General features: G+C 38.5%; 1 protein-coding gene across 2 annotated transcripts in view; it reads right to left on the reverse strand.

The window, feature by feature from the left end:
• Positions 1–370: 370 nt before the first annotated feature.
• CPQ (carboxypeptidase Q) overlaps positions 371–19,268 on the reverse strand; it is a 502,411-nt gene continuing 483,513 nt past the window's right edge. Inside the window, exon 9 of one of the 2 annotated variants that reach the window (XM_046027443.1) lies at positions 371–849. In XM_046027443.1, the coding sequence (XP_045883399.1) occupies positions 686–849 (164 nt within the window). In that variant the 3' untranslated portion in view covers positions 371–685. The remainder of the gene's footprint in view (positions 850–19,268) is intronic. The other variant, XM_046027451.1, reaches the window with a different exon arrangement.

Here is a 19,268-nt window from a genome sequence, read left to right on the forward strand (position 1 = left end):
CAGAAAAATGGGAATAAGCCCCAACTTCATAGAAATACTGTATGAAATATGTAAAACATAAATATAAAATATTATTATCACTTACCTGGTGATAGGCCTTAGTACTTACGTTTAGTAAGGCAACTAGATTATATATACTTGATTTTTATCTCCAAATGGTGACATCTTTTTTTCCTGTTAGTTAAAAAACTCACATTTCATTTAAAAAATTCTAGTGAGATGAAAATGTACAAATTAGAAAGCCAAATGCCTCTACACATTCAATTAAGACCATACTACAATTTTGCATTCCTCGACTCCTTCAAAAAATAACATAAAAATTGGTGTCACTGTATTTGATTCAATGTTTATGAACACACACGTGAATGAATCAGAGATCTTCCAAATATTTATTGAGTATTTACTTTCAAAGTAGAAACAATAATTTTTACAGGTGGTATAAAGAAAGGTCCCCACTGTGATCCCTACCATATTTTGACTCTATCTGGGGGTGGGGATCATTTCTTCCTTTAGAAACAGAGAATTTGGAAAGGATTGAGAAAGATGGTAACAAAGTATGAGAAAGTATTATGCTCTGAAAATGGATCAAGTGAGATCAAACTGTTAGTTGAAGAGGGACTTCCTGGAGCTGCATTCCTAGAATTCCTGGCCAGAAAGGACAAAAGTGCTTGCTTCCTTGTTCTTGCTAAGACCTGGGCAGCATTTCCTCCATGTCTGCGATGACGTAAGAGACAACAGCCCAAACAGCAGCAGCAACATTCATCTGCCTTGGATCCATGACAGTCATGGTATCTCCATGGGAGTGATGGAAGGAGAAATATTTGTAGAGGTCATCAACTAGACTGGCTCCTGGTGAGAAAAGAGGAAGAATTTTTTAAAAAATTAACATATAATGTATTATTTGCTTCAGAGGTACAGGTCTGGGATCCATCAGTCTTACACAATTCACAGTGCTCACCATAGCACATACCCTCCCCAGTACCCATCCCTCAGCCATCCCATCCGTTCCACCCTCCTTCCCTCCAGCAACCCTCGTTTGTTTCCTGAGATTTAGAATCTCTTATGGAGACAAACCATAAGAGACTCTTGATCTCAGGAAGAGGAAGGATCCTTAGCGAAGTATTTTGACAGAGATATGGAAGAACTGCTCAGAAACTACTCTTCCCCACTTCACTCTTCCTGGTCCTACTGTGCAGGCCACCGTGGCAAAATCGTTACTCTCCCAGGCTGTCTGGCAGCAAGAAATGGCCAAGTGGACACCATACTTACTACAAGGATATGAGTGGCAGGATTTAGGAGAGTTTTAGGAAAGCCTTTACTTTCCCAACAAGCATCAGGAAAATGCCCTTGTGCTGTGTTAAAAGTAGATGAAAAAAAAAAGTAGATAAAAAGTTTGGAAATGCATGGGGCTAAAAGCCCCCACACTAAAAAGGGCCAAGTGTAAAGACAGAAGGAGCCTGGATTTAGAAAACATCGCTAGGCCACTGTACAGGCTCTTCAATGCCTACTTCTGGACTATTGGCCACATGAAAGAAAATAAACCTATATTTGTTTAAGTAACTGATACAAATATCCTACTTATTTATAAAAAGATAACATTTGTGTGCTGCCTGGGTGGCTCAATGGGTTAAAGCCTCTGCCTTCAGCTCAGGTCATAATCCCAGGGTCCTGGGATGGAGCCCCGAATCGGGCTCTCTGGCCCCAAATCGGGCTCTCTGCTCAGCAGGGAGCCTGCTTCCCTCCCCAACCCTCTCTCTGCCTGCCTCTCTGCCTATTTGTGATCTCTCTCTGTCAAATAGATAAATAAAATCTTAAAAAAAAAAAAAAGATAACATTTGCTTTTGTATCTGCCAGAGTGCAAATTATGTACCTTCCTGGATACAAAAGAAAGCCCATACTCTTTTGCTCAAGGTTTCTTCTCAAATCATGGAGGGAAGGATAAGATACTTTCCATAAAATTTCCCAACAACCTCCAAGGGCATCAGCAGGTACCTCTGTCCCACTTACGAGCTTTCCTCTTTCTCTAGCGAAGCTTTTCTCTAGCTTCCACCATGGACCACAGCCCTGGGGAGTCTCTGCCATCCCTGAGTCAACCTTCAGAACCTCCTGGGCCCAGTTTGTGGATTCCAATATTTATCCTCTGGCCTTATTAACTTATTGACGTACTGTCTTATTGCGAACTACACACACATAAGGTTGCAGAGAACGCAAGTGCGTATCATGATGGGTGACAATATAAAAAAGTATGCATATGTCCACAATCCAATGCAAGGAAGATATTACCAGTACCTCTGAAGCCCATTTTAGAGTTCCTCCACCCCTTGCCGATCCCTTCCTCCCTCCAGAGGTACCCATTTTTCCATTCTGCTTGTGTGTTAATCACTCCTTGACTTTTTAAAAAATAGTCTCAATGTATGTTTATATGGTATTATAAATAAATAAGTAAATAAATACATAAGTAAATAATTGCTTAACACCGTCTGCCTTTGAAACATACACACCAGATATATTTCTGTGACTTGCTTTTTTCCCACTCAGTACGTTTAACTGTAGTATTTTCATTTTCTATTGCTGTATATTATTTCATTGTATTTATTTATCCATTTTCACCTGATGATGGACATTCAGGTTGCTTCCAGTTTTCTATTATTATATGTTGCTAGCAGCATTCTTTAGCATCTAAATAAAGGAATGGAATTCCTGGGCTATAGAGCAGGTGTGTGCTCAATTTTATCTTGTAATTGCAAAACGTTGCCCTTTTCAATGTGCGCTTCCACTGTCGGTATCTGAGTCCTCCTCTTGTCTTAAATCCTCTCTAGCACTTGCTCTTGTCAGGCTAATATTTGCTAATCTGGTGGGTATGAAATATCATCTCATTATGGCTTTAACTTTAATTGTTAAAATTATTAATGAGATTGAACATGTTTTCATATATGTATTTTTTGTCATTTATGTTTTCTCTTTTGTGAAATTATTTTTGCTCATTTTCAATAGATTTATCTTTTCTTATTGATTTGTAGGAATTCTTAAAATATTTCAGATATTAAGAATAAGAAGTATCTTAATTACTACTAGTAGCTTAATTACTATTGCTTTCTATGTCTTATAATCTGGCAGAGCAAATTCTGTCATCTTCTCTTCCTTCCCCTTCAGGAATGTCTTCCTATTCTTAACTGATCTTTCAGATGAAGTTTGGAATCATTTTTAAATTGTATAAAAAATATTCTTGGAATTTGATGGAAATTGTGTTAATCCACATGTCAATTTCAGGAGAACTCACATCTTTATATTAGGATATTATGTTCTTATCCATGAAAATGGTGTATATCCATGAAAATGTTTCTATTTATTGAAGTCTTCTGTAGCATCTTTAAAGTTTTGTGATGCAGCTTGCATACCTTTTGTTAGTTATCTTTTCTCCAAGGCTTATACTTTTTGTCGCTAATTGTAAATTATACATTTAAAAAAAAGGCATTTTCTGTTTGTGGCTATCCTTTTTTAGCATCAAGGATATATCTGATTCATTAAAAGGCAGGTGTTCCTTCTTTTGTACACTCTGGAGCAGTTTGTGTAAGATTAGAATGATTCATTTCCTGGTTGTTGTTTTTTTTGTTGTTGTTTTGTTTTGTTTGTAGAACTCTTTACAAAACCATCTAAGTCCCGGCATCTGGGTGTCTGGGTGGTGCAGTCATTAAGGGTCTGCCTTCAGCTCAGGTCATGATCCCAGGGTCCTGGGATGGAGCCCTGCATCAGTCTCCCTGCCCAGCGGGAAGCCTGATTCTCTCTCTCCCACTCCCTCTGCTTGTGTTCCCTCTCTTGCTGTGTCTCTATCAAATAAATAAATAAAATCTTAAAAAAACAAACAAACCCAAAAGGACCCATCTAAGTCTGATAATTTGCTTATGGTAAATATTTTAACTAATGATTCGATTTCTATCCTGGTTATTGGGCTACTGGGATTTTGTATTTCTTCCTGAATTAACTTTGGAAATTATATTTTTTAGGAATGTGTGAGTTTTGCCCAAATATTCAAAATAATCAAAATCAAAATAATCAGCATGAAATTATCAGTAATATCCTGTTTTTATCTGTTTATGTCTGCATGTATAGGAATGAACTTTTTTTCATTCTCCATTTTAGTTATTAGTGTCCTCTCTTTTTTGTTCATCAGTCTTGTCAGCAGTTTGTCAGTCTTAATAGTCTTGGAAAAAAAGGCAGGGGCGGGGCGCCTGGGTGACTCAGTCGTTAAGCATCTGCCTTCCCAGGGTTTTGGGATAGAGCCCTGCATCAGGCTCCCTGCTCTGCGGGAAGCCTGATTCTCCCTCTCCCACTCCCCTGTTTGTGTTCCCTCTCTAGCTGTGTCTCTGTGTGAAATAAATAAATAAAATCTTTTAAAAAAGAAAAAGAAAAGAAAAAATAAAGACAACTTTTTTGAACACTCACTATAGAGTGGTTTTCCTTCCATTGCTGTCTACTCGTATTTATTGTTTCCCTCTTTCTTTCTTATTTGCTTTTGCTTTTTTAAAATTTGCTTTATTTCCTTTTTGCTTTATTTGCTTTTGCTTTTCTTTTTCTAACATCTTGAGGTGAATGTTCAGTTTATTGCTTTGCAGTGTTCTGTCTCCAGCAGAAGCAACAAGGCTACAATCTTCCTCCTACTGCTACTTCAGCTATCTGTATCCCACCAAGTCTGAGGAGTAGTGTCAAGATCGCTGAGTTCTAAATATTCACCAATTCCTGGTTTGATTTTTTTCTTTGACACATAAGTTAGAATGTGTTTTCTAATTTTTAAAATGCATGGGGGTTCCCTTATTTTTTCATTACTGATTTCTAATTGAACTGATAGAGAATGCAGGTTATGTGATACAGATTCTTTTCAATCCATTGAGATTTTCTCTGTGGCCTATTGTGTGATCCATTTTTACAAATGTTCCACGTTTGGAAAAGAATGTGATTCCTGTGTGTTGTGTATATGCGTGAGATCACGCTTGTTTCTTCAAATCTCTTAACACCTAACGGATTTATTTTCTATTTGAGCTATCAGTTTTGAGAGGGATATGTGAAAATGTCCCCCTGTGATTTTGGATTTTTTTTTTCCTTGCAGTTCCAGCAATTTCTTTTTTATATAGTTCAAACTTACACTATTAGGAGCACACAAATTTAGAATTACAGCTTCCTGGTAAATTGAACATCTTTATTAATGTGTAGTTATCCTCTTCATTTTTAGTAATGCTTTTTTTTTCTTGAAGTTAGTTTTTCCTAATACTTAATACAGCCATACCTTCTTCCTTTACCCTAGTATGTCTTCTCCCATTATTTTACTTGCACTCTTCCTTGCTCCTTATGTTTTTAGAGGCTTCTCTTATGAAGACTTTAAAGCTGAATTTTAAAAATCTAGTCGAACAGTCTGAATTTTAACTGGACAGTATCATTTCTTTATGAAGATTGTGATTACTATTACGTTGAATTCATTTATGCATCCTAGTTTTTGCTTTCTATTTGTTAATTGTGTTTTCTAGATTTTTTTTTTCTCCCTCTCCTTTTTTGCCTTCCTCTGTGTTGATTTTCCCCCCACCATTCCTTTTTTCTCTCCAATCTACTAGTTTGGAGGTTACACACTTTACTTCAATTCCATCAGTGGAGATCCTAGAAATCTTAGCTCACATATTTAGCCAAAGTTAATCAATATCTTATATAAGGACACTAGGGCTCTTTTGTCTCCAGATGCACTCACTGCTCATTCAAAACCATGATCCCAGGAAACAGATTGGCAGATACCCTCACACAAATGCCAGGCTCCAGAGTTTTCTTACCTCTATAAGTTCTTGCTTTATCATTTTTCATCTCTGAGGATTTCCCTTACTTTGCCTCATTAAGCCATGTATTATAGAAAGACAGTTATAGTTTTATCCAAAATAGTCTTTTGGGGGAGGAATGTGTCTATAAACTTCTGGTCTACCATGTTAGTAGAGTTCTCATAGTCCTCTACTTCCTGCCCTGTGGATTGGACCCTGTCCTTGTTCCTATGACCTTCGTGGCCTTAGGATGCTGTCTGGATTTTCTCTATCCCAGCCCTAGTTTTTAAAACTTCGTGCCAAGGTTTACCTCTATCTATGTCCTCAAACTTCTTGTTCTGAAGTAGAATTTGGATTTATCCCCATTCATATTTCACACTGAGTCCAGCTATAGTGCTATTAAACAAACATAAGCCAGTGAAGCAAAAAAAAAAAAAAAAGTATAAAAGAAAAATTCAGTGGTCACCTCTGACAACTAATGACTCCAGTGCCTGCCAGGAAATATCCAAAACAGGGTGTATTAAGCTGACAATGCCTATCAAACCCTTCACCCGTGTAGAGCGAAGTCCTTCCAATTCAATGATTTTTCTTTCTAAACTGGTAAAACATGTTTTCTGTGAGCCCGTGGCTCTGAAAAAGTGGGATCTCACCATCATCCAGCCTGATAATGTAAAACCATCAGTGGATGGGCTGGAGTTGAGGTCCACAAATATTCAGAAGGTTCGATCCAGTTCAGTTGGGCAATTGTACTTGAGTTCCTACAATACTCTGGGCAGTGGTCTAAGTACTGAGGCAGGCGTAAAGATGAAAAAGACACAGGTGCTCTGTCTTTCAAAAGAAAGCTTTTGACAGAGTGTCCACAAGCAATAATAACACAGAATGTACTGAGTGCCATGAGGAAAGGACAAAGAAATAGCAGATGCCTCATGTATCTGAATGACCTTCTTTGGCCCCTAGACTAGGTCCTCTTGCTGTGTGCACTCCATACTTCTCTGATAATCTTCACCACCTTTTGTTATAATTTTATGTTTGACATCTGATTTCCCCACTGTACTGTAAACTCTCTGAAGGTAATGCCTCTGTTTTGTTCTCTGCTCTGTCACCAATGCATATAACATAGTGCCAAATAAAAGACGAATATGTGTTTGTTGAGCTAATGAATGAAATTGGTGAATTTTATGAGTGAACTGGGCCTTGAATGTGCTGTACCAGTCAGAGTCCTTGTAGGAAACAGAGGGATCCTCCAAAAAAGTAATGTGGAGAATTTGATGAAAGGACTATTTACAAAGAGTGGTTGTGGGTGGGGTTAAATAAAGCTCAGAAGAGATGCTGAAGCATCCCAAGGCTGGCAAGAAAGAGACATTACCACTCCTAGGCTTGGAAGGCAAAGAGAGCAGCTCTGGCTGCAGGAGAGGGTCACCAGGGCAGCCATGGCTATTTGTAGAAGTCAGAGAATCAATCAGTTTCCTGCTGGTGCCTCCTGTATCTTATGGGGCCTCCCCATGGCCAAATCCAATCATAAGCCAGAGGGAAGGAGGGATTTGTTAATATGCAGTCCATAACAGCCTCCAGGGCCACACAGAGACAGGTCAGGATTGATACAGAGTGGTAAAAGAGAATTTTAACGTAAGTACTTAAGATATCAACAGAAAAGAGATGGGGTGAAGATATTCCAAGTGAAAGAATATGTGAGCATTCCAGTTTGGGTGATGTGTTTGTGTGGGTAACTTAGGTTAATTATTGGCAGATAAATTATTGGTAACCAACTGTGGAAAGTCCTGAATATTAGGCTGAAAATAGATGGAATGTATTAGGCTGAAAATAGATGGAATGGGGAGACTTTGGGAACCAATGGGCAGGAAGGCAGGGAGACTAGAGTTCCATCTTAGGGACATCTCCAGAGGAATGCAGAGGTTGAGTTGTGTAAACACCATGGTGGTGAAGAGAAGGCTAGAAAAGAGGTATCATCTGCGGGCAGGTGACAAAGACCAGGGCCACATGAGAATATCCTAGTTTCTGAAATTCTCTAGAAAGCATATGGATGAAGATAATCAAAATTCCCAGTGAAAAGGCCAGAGGTCCATTTTAAAACCAGAAGATTCCTTATGTCATGATCTCACAGCACACCCAGGAGAGACAAATCTGTTTGCTTACTTTGGTAGGAGCAAGAAGCATTTTAACAGAAACTGTGACATTTTAGAACCAGCTGAGCCTGTGAGGAGCATATGCTCTCTGGATCCCAGAGAGCATCAGGTGGAATACAAATTCATGTACAAGTTAAGGACAAAGTCAAGAGTGAAGTTCAAAGAATGAAAGTCACCGAGGGTAGATGGAAGATGAATTAGAATCATGTACACGAAGAAACAGGAAAGGACATTTCACTCCAGTAGACAGAGTATGGCTCACTTGGGGTTGTTTTCCTTCCTGCAATCCAGCGCTTCTTAAAGATACTGCATGATGGGTTATGGGAAAGGCTCCAAATTCCATACTGAAAAAATAGAAGCAAGATAGACTTGTGTGTGCCCTCTCCAGGCCTCTGAAATTCCCGTTCAGTCTCAGACTGAAAGAACTTGCCTGCCAGATGGGTGGGAATTTGGCTGCCTCCCCTCACAACTGGAGCATTACAGAAGGCATTTCCTCAGAGATCATCGAAGTTCCCATGAACATTTTACATAACTAAAACAACTCCAGAAAATCTGATATTACCAATGAGAATGCTGATAACCACAGGCGATAGGAGGTAGGCCTGTTGGCTGCCTTGTAGCTTTGTCTCCGCAATTCCAAGGAGACATTTTATCAGTGACAGCTACTAATCTAAAAGACCAGCACTGAGAGAGAGCCTGCATTTCAATTTCTGAGAGCACCTGACATGTTCTCTTGGGTGGAGGGAAAGTTAACTATCCCTGGGGATAAATTGCAGTCTCTTTTGACAGGTATATGAGCTCTGAACAGGGAATCATCAAATGCTTTTTAGAAATAGAAAGCTAATAGGAAGAAGTCTGCTCTGAAGGCCAACATTCACCCCCTGGAAATAAACTACAGCATTATTAGGGTAGTTCACTATTAGGAAATTATTTCTAAGGGACATTTGAAATTTAAGGATGTGAAGACATACCTCCTTGAGTATGTCAGCCAAGAAGGTAGATCTACACAGGGAGATACAGCTGAGAACACAGGTGTTAGAGTCAGATAGGCCTAAGTTCAAATTCAAACTCTTCTGCTTAATAACTGGGTTACTTTGGGTGAATCATATAAGGCCTTTTTAGCCTTAGTTTTCTCACTCATGAAATGGGGCTCCTAAGATCTGACTTTCAAGGTTCTGGTCAAATTTAGTAGGCATTCAATTAATACTTTATTACAGATGTTAGAGATCCATAGGGATGACCTGAAATATACACAGCAGCTTGATCAATTAAATGCAACTTGGAGGGACTTAAAGTTCAAATTTAGTAAGTTAAAGTTCTGACAAGTGTTCTTAAAGATGAAATAGCTGGACCATGATGTCTATTCTATATGAGCCCACCTCAACCTGGTTTGGATTATTTTTCCTTCTCCCCTTCCCATCCCTTTCTCTCCTCTCTGAATCTTTTTCTATAAACCTTCATCTCAGAAAATATTTTCCAGCTGTGTGACTGGGTGAAGATGGTCCAATGAATATTGTAAGAAATAGCCAACCTGCCCCATACTGTTCACAGCAGATTCCAATCTTCACAGAGAGATCTCAGTAATGACTGTGGTCGTGCAGGATATTGGAACAAGATTGAATACCTGCTAATTCCCGAAAAGATCGGTGGTGGGAGGGGATGGCAAATATACAAAGATTCTCATAGCCTCCTCTTTTCATAGGTTGACTCTCATTCATTTGTAATCAGTGGATTTTCATGTACACAAATTAGGCAATTCATGCAATGAGAAGTTTTTGAAAGACATTTGAAAGCTTTGAAAGTTTAAATTCAAGTCTGTTATTTCAGCACATACACTGGCTGCTGCAATGTTGCATGAAAGATGCACTAACAGGCAATCAGCTGTGGAAAATCCATTTCTCCTTTACAAACAGATCTTGAACAGTCTGGGGTATGCAATTTAATTGCAATGGAATGTATTACAGACATTCCCCTGATCATAATTGTGGGGTTAGAGAAGAATGTTATGGTCTTAACTTATTCCCTGCAAGAAAATGGTCCCCCTAGTATCTATAAAATCTAAAAAGACATTTAAACTTTAATTAAAATTATTATTTCTTTTAGCAACATTATCAATGAAAAACATTACTGCCAAAACAATTAGAAAATCAATTCATGGACTTCGCAGACATTTAATCTTTCTTTTCAAAAAGGGCAGCTTTATCCCTATGGTATTAAATCTCATTGAAAATTGGAGTAAGAAGCAGTTAATTAATAGCTTCCTAACCCATAGCTCTCTAGAAAAGAAAGCAACTTCCAAGAGAAAAAGGAAAACAAAAACAAAAACAAAAAACCCAGTAAATGAAAAGAAAGGACAAGACAAGAAAGGGAAGGGAAAAAAATCTCCAATCAAAACTCCCTAAAAAGTATTATAATTTTAGTTTCTAAACTCTTAATTTATCTAAGAATTGCTGAGTCTGTGCTAAAAAGGTTCAGGCATAAGCCTGTACCTTCTGTTTGTAAAGCTTGGATTGGCTGCTGGGATAACCTGGACTACATAGTTTAAGTCAACACCTCTAGACCTGGTGAGCTCCAGTTCACGTGTACCTGAACTCTGTGATAATGATTCATCTTTCCATAAAGTTGAAGACTACAGAGCAGCAGCAAGACTAATTAATCCCTGCTGCATGAAGCTGGTACTACAGACTCACACACAGGAGGAGTAACAGGGACACCGTTTGTTGAGTGCTTCCTGTGTGCTTAGGGCTTTATGGAGATTATTCCATGTAGTTCTCCCAGTGAGCCCATGAAGGGATGGTCATCACGTGTCATTAACAGATGGAAAATAGATTTAAGAAACTTGTCTAAAGTCATTCAATAATAAGTGGTAGAGATAGGATTCAAATCCAGGTGTCTCTGATCTAAAAACTGTACCCTTAACCAGTGTTCTCTACCTTCTCTCACTGCCCTATCCTAGGAATCTATAACTACTTTCTCCCTAGTGGGAAACAATTTGCATAATTTATCCCATTCACTGGTCTGGCCCCCATACCTATTTCTGCCTCATGACATGAAGACAGAAATCAAATAGGAGGTGTCCTGGACCATGAAAGAGTAAAGACTTGAATTATGTTCATACAGTGGACAGCCTGGGACCACCTATCAGAAGATGAACAGCAGAGCCCATCTGTCACCAAGTCCTCTGCTCTGTCTGGGCCACATTCTCAAGGGCCTGCCAGTCCTCTTGAGAGTTTCTGGATGGTTCTATCTAGAACTCCTCCACTCTGATCTCTCGTTATCCCACTTTTCACTGTCTAAAAGTACATATATATTTTTAAAGTTTTAATTTATTTATTTGCCAGAGAGAGAGCATGAGAGACAGCAGAAACAGGGGGAGAGGCAGGCAGAGGAAGAAGCAGGGTCCCTGCAGAGCGTGGAGCCCGACGTGAGACTCGATCCCAGGACCCTGAGATCATGACCTGAGCGAAGGCAGATGCTTAACCGACTGAGCCATCCAGGTGTTCCTAAAAGTATATTATTCTTGTAATGGTTTTATTATTTGCTGTCTGTCTTTCCCATTGGGATATAAGCTCCATAAGGGCAAGAACTTTGTCTTTTCGCCCCAGTTCCCAAAGCCTAGCATGTAATAGAACCTCAATAAATATTTGCTGACTCACTAAATGGATAAATAAAAGAATTTATTAAACATCAAATTGGACAAAAGTAGAGAAGAATATTGATTGGTTTTAATCCTCTCTCTACAGCAACTTTTGGTAAGTAAAGCCTGCTTTCCAGGGATACTATTCTCAGCTCTTGCCAAGTAGGTTCTTATTTCTAAAAACATGTGATATGTCATATACAAGCTGAGATCCAAATGCTCTCTTATGGATTACACAATATGTTCTTGTACCTTCCATCACTGTTAGAGAAATCAACCACAACTTGAAAACAGGGCAAAAAGGTGGGCAGCACATCTTTTCAATGTCATTCAGGAGCAAAGTCCACCTGAAGATTTTCTAGGAGAATGTACTTAGTTTGACTCACTGCTTACTATTGATTAAAGGACGCAGACTTTGTGAATTTATATTTTAACTCATAGATTTTTGTCTAGTAGAGATGAAAATGATTTCTGTCCCAAAAAACAGATAATCCCAAAGGTTACAATTTATTGGCCTCTAAGACATTAACCAGTTTTTTTAATCTAATCTAGTAATCTTAACTTAATATTTCTTTATTAAATTGCCTCATTTCTCAAATGCTCTATAAATTGGTATTAATATCTTACTGGCTTCCTTATTAATTAATTGAATAAAATTCTTTGACATGCGTTCATTTTCTGTTTGCATAAACATCATGATTTTACCTTTTAGAAAATTATAACTTAATACCATACATCTATAAACCATAAAAGAAAAATCACATTCACACTTCTTATAAGTTAAGTTTCTCACAGTCACCATCTATAATTTTATCCATGAGCACCCTAACAAACAAAAGCACTGACCAAGCACTGATATATATCTGTATATGTGTTTCTGTGTGCAGAATATTGGGCTTGTCCTTAACCTCTCCCAACCCAATTTCTCTCTTGAACAGCCTTCCAACTTCCACGAGAGTCATAATTTTATCTTTTAGAAAATTGTAATTTAGTACCTTCTACCTACAAACCTTAGGTGAACAATCACATTCGTATATGATAAGGTCCTTATCTTTGAGTTTATGATTTATGTGTATGTGGTATGTATTTAGAGCTTCATAGATAGATGGAGAGAAACACCCATACCACTCTGTCCTTCTGTCCGTTTTTGTAACACAAAATAACATCGATACTTCTTTGGGAGGGGTGATTTTGAATGTTACTCCTTGTTATATATTGGTCCCAATTTATTATTCTCCCTTTGTCCATATAGAACTTATTATCCACTTCCATAGCCTCTTGTCACTAAAAGTCCCACCTATCTGAGCCAATGAGATTCCTCATAAATGCTTTTCTGCAGTTTCTCTCCACACTTGGGGAATGATGCTCAATAAGAAAACATCAGCAAAAAAAATGGTTTCTGACAGAGTGTACTATCAGAACATTCAATGTATGTGGGTCCTGGAGTTAAAAAGACTCTAAAGATTGTTTCTAGTGCAGTATTTACAATGAAAACCTTAAAATTATCCTGGGTTTTCCAATAATTCTACTCAAATGAACAGATTTTGATTTCTGGCTACAGATGCAAAAAAGCTACGAAGCTACTGTGCAATAAAAAGCAGGTGTTAATTTGCAAATATCTTCTCCCATTCCGTGGGTTGCCTCTTTGTTTTGTTGACTATTTCCTTTGCTGTGCAGAAGCTTTTGATCTTGATGAAGTCCCAAAAGTTCATTTTTGCTTTTGTTTCCTTGGCCTTTGGAGACATATCTTGAAAGAAGTTGCCGTGGCTGATATCGAAGAGGTTACTGCCTATGTTCTCCTCTAGGATTCTGATAGATTCCTGTCTCACGTTGAGGTCTTTTATCCATTTTGAGTTTATCTTTGTGTACGGTGTAAGAGAATGGTCGAGTTTCATTCTTCTACATATCGCTGTCCAGTTTTCCCAGCACCATTTATTGAAGAGACTGTCTTTTTTCCATTGAATATTTTTCCTGTTTTGTCGAAGATTATTTGACCATAGAGTTGAGGGTCCATATCTGGGCTCTCCACTTTGTTCCACTGGTCTATGTGTCTGTTTTTATGCCAGTACCACGCTGTCTTGGAGAAGATATTTGCAAATGACAGTACAGACAAAAGGTTGATATCCAGGATCTATAAAGAACTTCTCAAACTCAACACACACAAAACAGATAATCATATCAAAAAATGGGCAGAAGATATGAACAGACACTTCTCCAATGAAGACATACAAATGGCTATCAGACACATGAAAAAATGTTCATCATCACTAGCCATCAGGGAGATTCAAATTAAAACAACATTGAGATACCACCTGACACCAGTTAGAATGGCCAAAATTAGCAAGACAGGAAACAACGTGTGTTGGAGAGGATGTGGAGAAGGGGGAACCCTCTTACATTGTTGGTGGGAATGCAAGTTAGTGCAGCCACTTTGGAGAACAGTGTGGAGATTCCTGAAGAAATTAAAAATAGAGCTTCCCTATGACCCTGCAATTGCACTGCTGGGTATTTACCCCAAAGATACAGATGTAGTGAAAAGAAGGGCCATTTGTACCCCAATGTTTATTGCAGCAATGGCTACGGTCGCCAAACTGTGGAAAGAACCAAGATGCCCTTCAATGGATGAATGGATAAGGAAGATGTGGTCCATATACACGATGGAGTATTATGCCTCCATCAGAAAGGACGAATACCCAACTTTTGTAGCAACATGGACGGGACTGGAAGAAATTATGCTGAGCGAAATAAGTCAAGCAGAGAGAGTCAAGTATCATATGGTCTCACTTATTTGTGGAGCATAACAAATAACATGGAGGACATGGGAAGATGGAGAGGAGAGGGAGTTGAGGGAAACTGGAAGGGGAGATGAACCATGAGAGACTATGGACTCTGAAAAACAACCAGAGGGTTATGAAGGGGCGGCAGGGGGGTTGGGGGGGGTGGGAGGTTGAGGAACCAGGTGGTGGGTAATAGGGAGGGCACGTACTGCATGGAGCACTGGGTGTGATGCCAAAACAATGAACACTGTTATGCTGTAAATAAACAACAACAACAAAAAAAGCAGAATTTAAGATTCTGTTAAGATACAAACCTTTGTCTCTGCTTGCTACCTCCCATTCTGATGGCCAGCAGAGACAAAGGAAATGAGACAAATTGGAAGTATTAAATAGACATGCTGTTCTAGACTTCTTTCCCATACCGAATATTAATAATTCTGCAAGACTGGTTGGCAGGAGTATTGCAGAAATGCCTGGGTGACATGGGAGAGCGGGAGTCCCAATTTTGCCACCCACTATTTAATGATTATGGTATTGAAGGCCAACTGGTTGACAGGAAGATGTCCGTTCCTGAAAGAGGTCACAAAGGGAGACTCTATGAGCCTCTGGCCAGTTAAGTCTCACTTCCACATGGCCAGGCTAATGGAATTATAAAACCCAAGCACTTTAACACATAGTTTATAAGGAAAAAGAAATCATGGCTTTTGTAAGAGGAAGCCTTGGCTTCTTTACGATGATTAAAAAGTTTAAAAAAAAAGTTGCAAGAAAAGAGAAAGGAGTTTTCTACCTATTCAAAGAACCTTTGATTAAACTATGCTACAACCAAAAAGGTTGGCTTGCTGTGGAATCGAATGTTTGCTGTGCATACAGAACTAACTGGCGATCATACAAAGGAAAGAAGCAACAGGTATTTCTCTGCAAGGAAGTCCACCTGAGGGTTGGTATCATTATTTGGAATTGGAATCAGTCTTGAAAGCCTGTAAATGCCTTTCCAGTTACACTGTGGATCTCCATTATCCCCCCAATAAGTAGGACAGGCTAAAATTGTACCTTTTAAGGTAGCAAGTATAAATTTACCACGGATGAAGCCATACTTGGTTTCAAAGAAATAAGGCTAGTTGAGAGGGTACACTTAATAATTTTAGGTCATGTCAAACTGGACAGCCAAGATCTCCACAAAATTCCTCTGGGGGGCATTGTCAGAAGCAGAATTATGGGTTGGAAGGCCATGAGCCTGCACCGAGATGGGCTTGTTTTCACTTCTAGATACCATAGTGTCAAGGTCACAAGAAGATACACCATGGAAAATAGGAAACCATATATAAAATAATGTTTTACTACTGAAAACAATCCCAGCTGAAAAGAGGCTATCTTAAAAATATAATAAAATTTAAGTACTAGTGAATAACATGTATCATATCCAGAAACCAGGAAGAAGGTGTTATGTGAATCAATTTAGAGGTAGCTTAAGCCAATGAAGAAAACTGATCTGGGAGTGAGTCTCTTGATTTCTTTCTCTTCTCCATATTCATTTATGTGTCAGACAGCATAAATTTATCCAAAATAAGTGTGTCCATGATTTTGTACAAGGCAGGTGGTTCAACAAAAAGATGACAAACTACTTGGCTAATGCTGCAAAATATTAGTAAACTTTCCTCCACCTCAGCTTCCAAGGAAAAAAACAATAATAGACACATGGTGAATAATTCTTGCCTCAAGCCATCATCCTTGAAAATGGAGCAAAATCAGATGTTGAATTCACCAATTAGATGGTGAATATTTTGGTAAATAATTGGCTCAGCTATTGAGCTTTCATTTTATTTATGAAAATAAGCTTTTTATTTATTGACTTTTATTTTATTTATGCAAATAAGCCTTTTCTTTCTTGGTCACCTGAGAGGTTCCCATTTGGCAGTTAAATGTAGCCCCTTTAGCAGATTATCTGCTAGAAGGATGAAACTTTCTTTTTACATAAAACCTTCTAAAATATAACTTTCTAAAAATTATTATTCAGTGAAGGAAAAAATAAGCTAAACACGAAAAGCTTTGTGAATTCCAAAACAAAAGAAGTAAATGTTTAAGAAAGAGCCTGGAAATGAATATGTATTTAATGCAAACACATTTCACTTAAAGAAAAACATCAGTTCCAGAATTATCCATTAGATGCTAACACTTGTGAAAAGATCCTGGCCCATGGCAATCTACTTATAGGGAATCTACAAGGCTACGGTGCAAATTTAACATTTATTTATTTAAAAGATTGTTTTTATTTTTTTATTTATTTGACAGAGAGAGAGATCACAAGGAGGCAGAGAGGCAAGCGGGGGGGGGGGGGGGGAGCAGGCTCCCCTCTGAGCAGAGAGCCCAATGTGGGGCTGGATCTTAGGACCCTGAGCCGAAGGCAGAGGCTTTAACCCACTGAGCCACTCAGGCGTCCCCAAATTTAACATTTAAATGTAACTAAATTTCCAATGCGTTTATGGTTGATCCTCATTAATATAATTTTAAGGAAATTCTTATAATGAAGAAATAGTGATTTATTCTCAATAGCCACCCAAAACATAATTATAGTACATTTGATTAAATGCTTCTGTGGTGAGATAAATTGCAATTTACACATTTCTGTATGTTCTTTAAGAAAAAAAAAAAAAGGCCAAGGATGACAAAGGAAGCTAATGCTACTTTGTGGGATAACATGTCATTAGCTGTTCCATCATTTATGCTGAAACTCCTGAATTACTGGGTAAGGTAAATAGTGCTTGAGATTTGCTGCTATAAACCCTGAAATAGTTTCCAGCACAAAATTTATAAATAATACCAGGAGTCCTACTGTTTCATCTCCTAAGTCATTTTTCTTAAAGACTTTAGAATTCTCGACAAAGGTGAAAATATACTGTCCTTTACTAATTAAACTGGTAAGAAGACCTCATTATGAAGGATATGTAACATGAAGCATGAATTATTTCTTGTTTAATTTCATACAGAATAGGGTGCCTGGGTGGCTTAGTCGATTAAGCATCTGCCTTTGGCTCAGGTCATGATCCTAGGGTTCTGGGATCGAGTCCCACATCAGGCTCCTTGCTCAGCAGGAAGTCTGCTTCTCCCCTCCCTCTGCCTGATGTTACCCCTGCTTGTGCTCTCTCTCTCCCTCTCACTCTGTCAAATAAATAAAATAAAAAAGGTAATTTCATACAGAATAGAAACAATTGTTCTGTTATTATAAATAAGTTAAATGACTTTTAGGATGATCACGGTGACATTTCCAATGTCGAACTCATTGCTGCACAGCAAGACAGGCCCTAGGGATTCTGCCAAACATGGCTTGGATATGCGGCTTTTGAAAAGCATATCATGTTCGTTCATCTGTTATCTACTGAACTCCTTCTAAGTACCAAGTACCTTGCTAAGCCCTGGGCAAACAATGGTGGGCATAACTTAAACTTGTCTGCTCTCACGGAATTTCACAGAACTTTCCATCTAGTAGAGTATATCTGTAGAAAGGGAATTGACTAAGATTACATCCAAAACTACTTGGGATGCCACAGATGAAATTCAAAAAGGAAAAAACCTTATTCTCCCCAAGTCATTGATTTTAATGCAGTAAAGACTGTTTATGAGCATGTCTTTCACTATGGGCATGGTACAGAGACTGGGAAATAGCACTCCTAATTATTGTCTCCAGGATATTCGTTGTGTATAATGACATATCATTTAACGATGAAAAAGGTAACAAAATCGTGACCATAATCATAGCCAGGATTTACTAAGTACTTTCTATATTCCATGGCCTTAACTAAACATTTGACATTCATTATCTTATCAAATCATCATAATGATTCTCTAATTATTATTATCCTCATTTTACAGATGAATAAAGTTCGGCTTAAAGGTTATGATGATGATTAGAAGCAAAAGAGTCTGGTGAGAGGATCAGTAGACTTTTTTTTTGCCTTGTGCTGAATTCATCCCTTCATCTTAAAGATGAAGAACACAGGATAGAGAGTCTTGGCCTCACAGAGTGGTTGGAAAGGGCAATCCTATGAATCTGCCATCCCCTGATAATCCATGCCCACATAATCACCCATCTTCCCTTTCCAGGGAACTTCTCACATGAACCTGTGTTTGTTGAAATTCCTTCTATAAGATTCCATAATAGAATGTCTGACTTGTACATCTCCACAATTATATCCTTCCCTTTCTTCTAATTCAACGTTTCAATGTTGGTAACAGACATCTAAATCCATTCTGCTTATTTAGGGCAAAACCCACTCTGCCTATAGTCAATGGATTGTCAAAATGGCTACTGTCCCTCTTAGCTTTTAGGATCACTTCTGTTTGTGGAGAAATGCCTTGTCTCCCTGAAAGCTTTCTTTTCACAGAAGTCAGGGCTGGGAGAGAACTTCTCCATTCTGTCAAATGCACCACATACCCAACAAGTTTGTTCCACTTTGGCTGATCGGAATTAAACATTCTCCCAGCCCCATGGGCTCTGGGAATTGTTCAGCCTCCAACAATCTGATAGCAGTTCTTTGCTGCATCTTGTAGAATTTTAACCCTATACATGCTCAGCTCAGTATGCAACCAAAGACTCAAAGAGAACCTTATGAAGATTTGTGGATCTTTTTTTTTGTTTAGCTACCTCTTCTCTGGCATTCTGTCCTATTGTCCAATGTATGAAATTAGCTCTCTGATGTATTTTGCACAGTTTTCTACTGTGTTTGTTTTAACGATTTTACTTATTTGTCAGAGAGAGAGAGAACACAAGCAGGGGAAGCAACAGGCAGAGGGAAAAGTAGGCTCCTTGCTGAGCAAGGAGTCTGATGTGGGGTTTTGATCCCAAGATTGTGGGGTCATGATCTGAGCCGAAGCAGACACTTAATTGACTGAGTTACCCAAGCCCCCCCTTGTTTGTTCG

Source organism: Meles meles, chromosome 1 (assembly GCF_922984935.1).
Source record: "Meles meles chromosome 1, mMelMel3.1 paternal haplotype, whole genome shotgun sequence".
Classification (NCBI taxonomy): Eukaryota; Metazoa; Chordata; class Mammalia; order Carnivora; family Mustelidae; genus Meles; species Meles meles.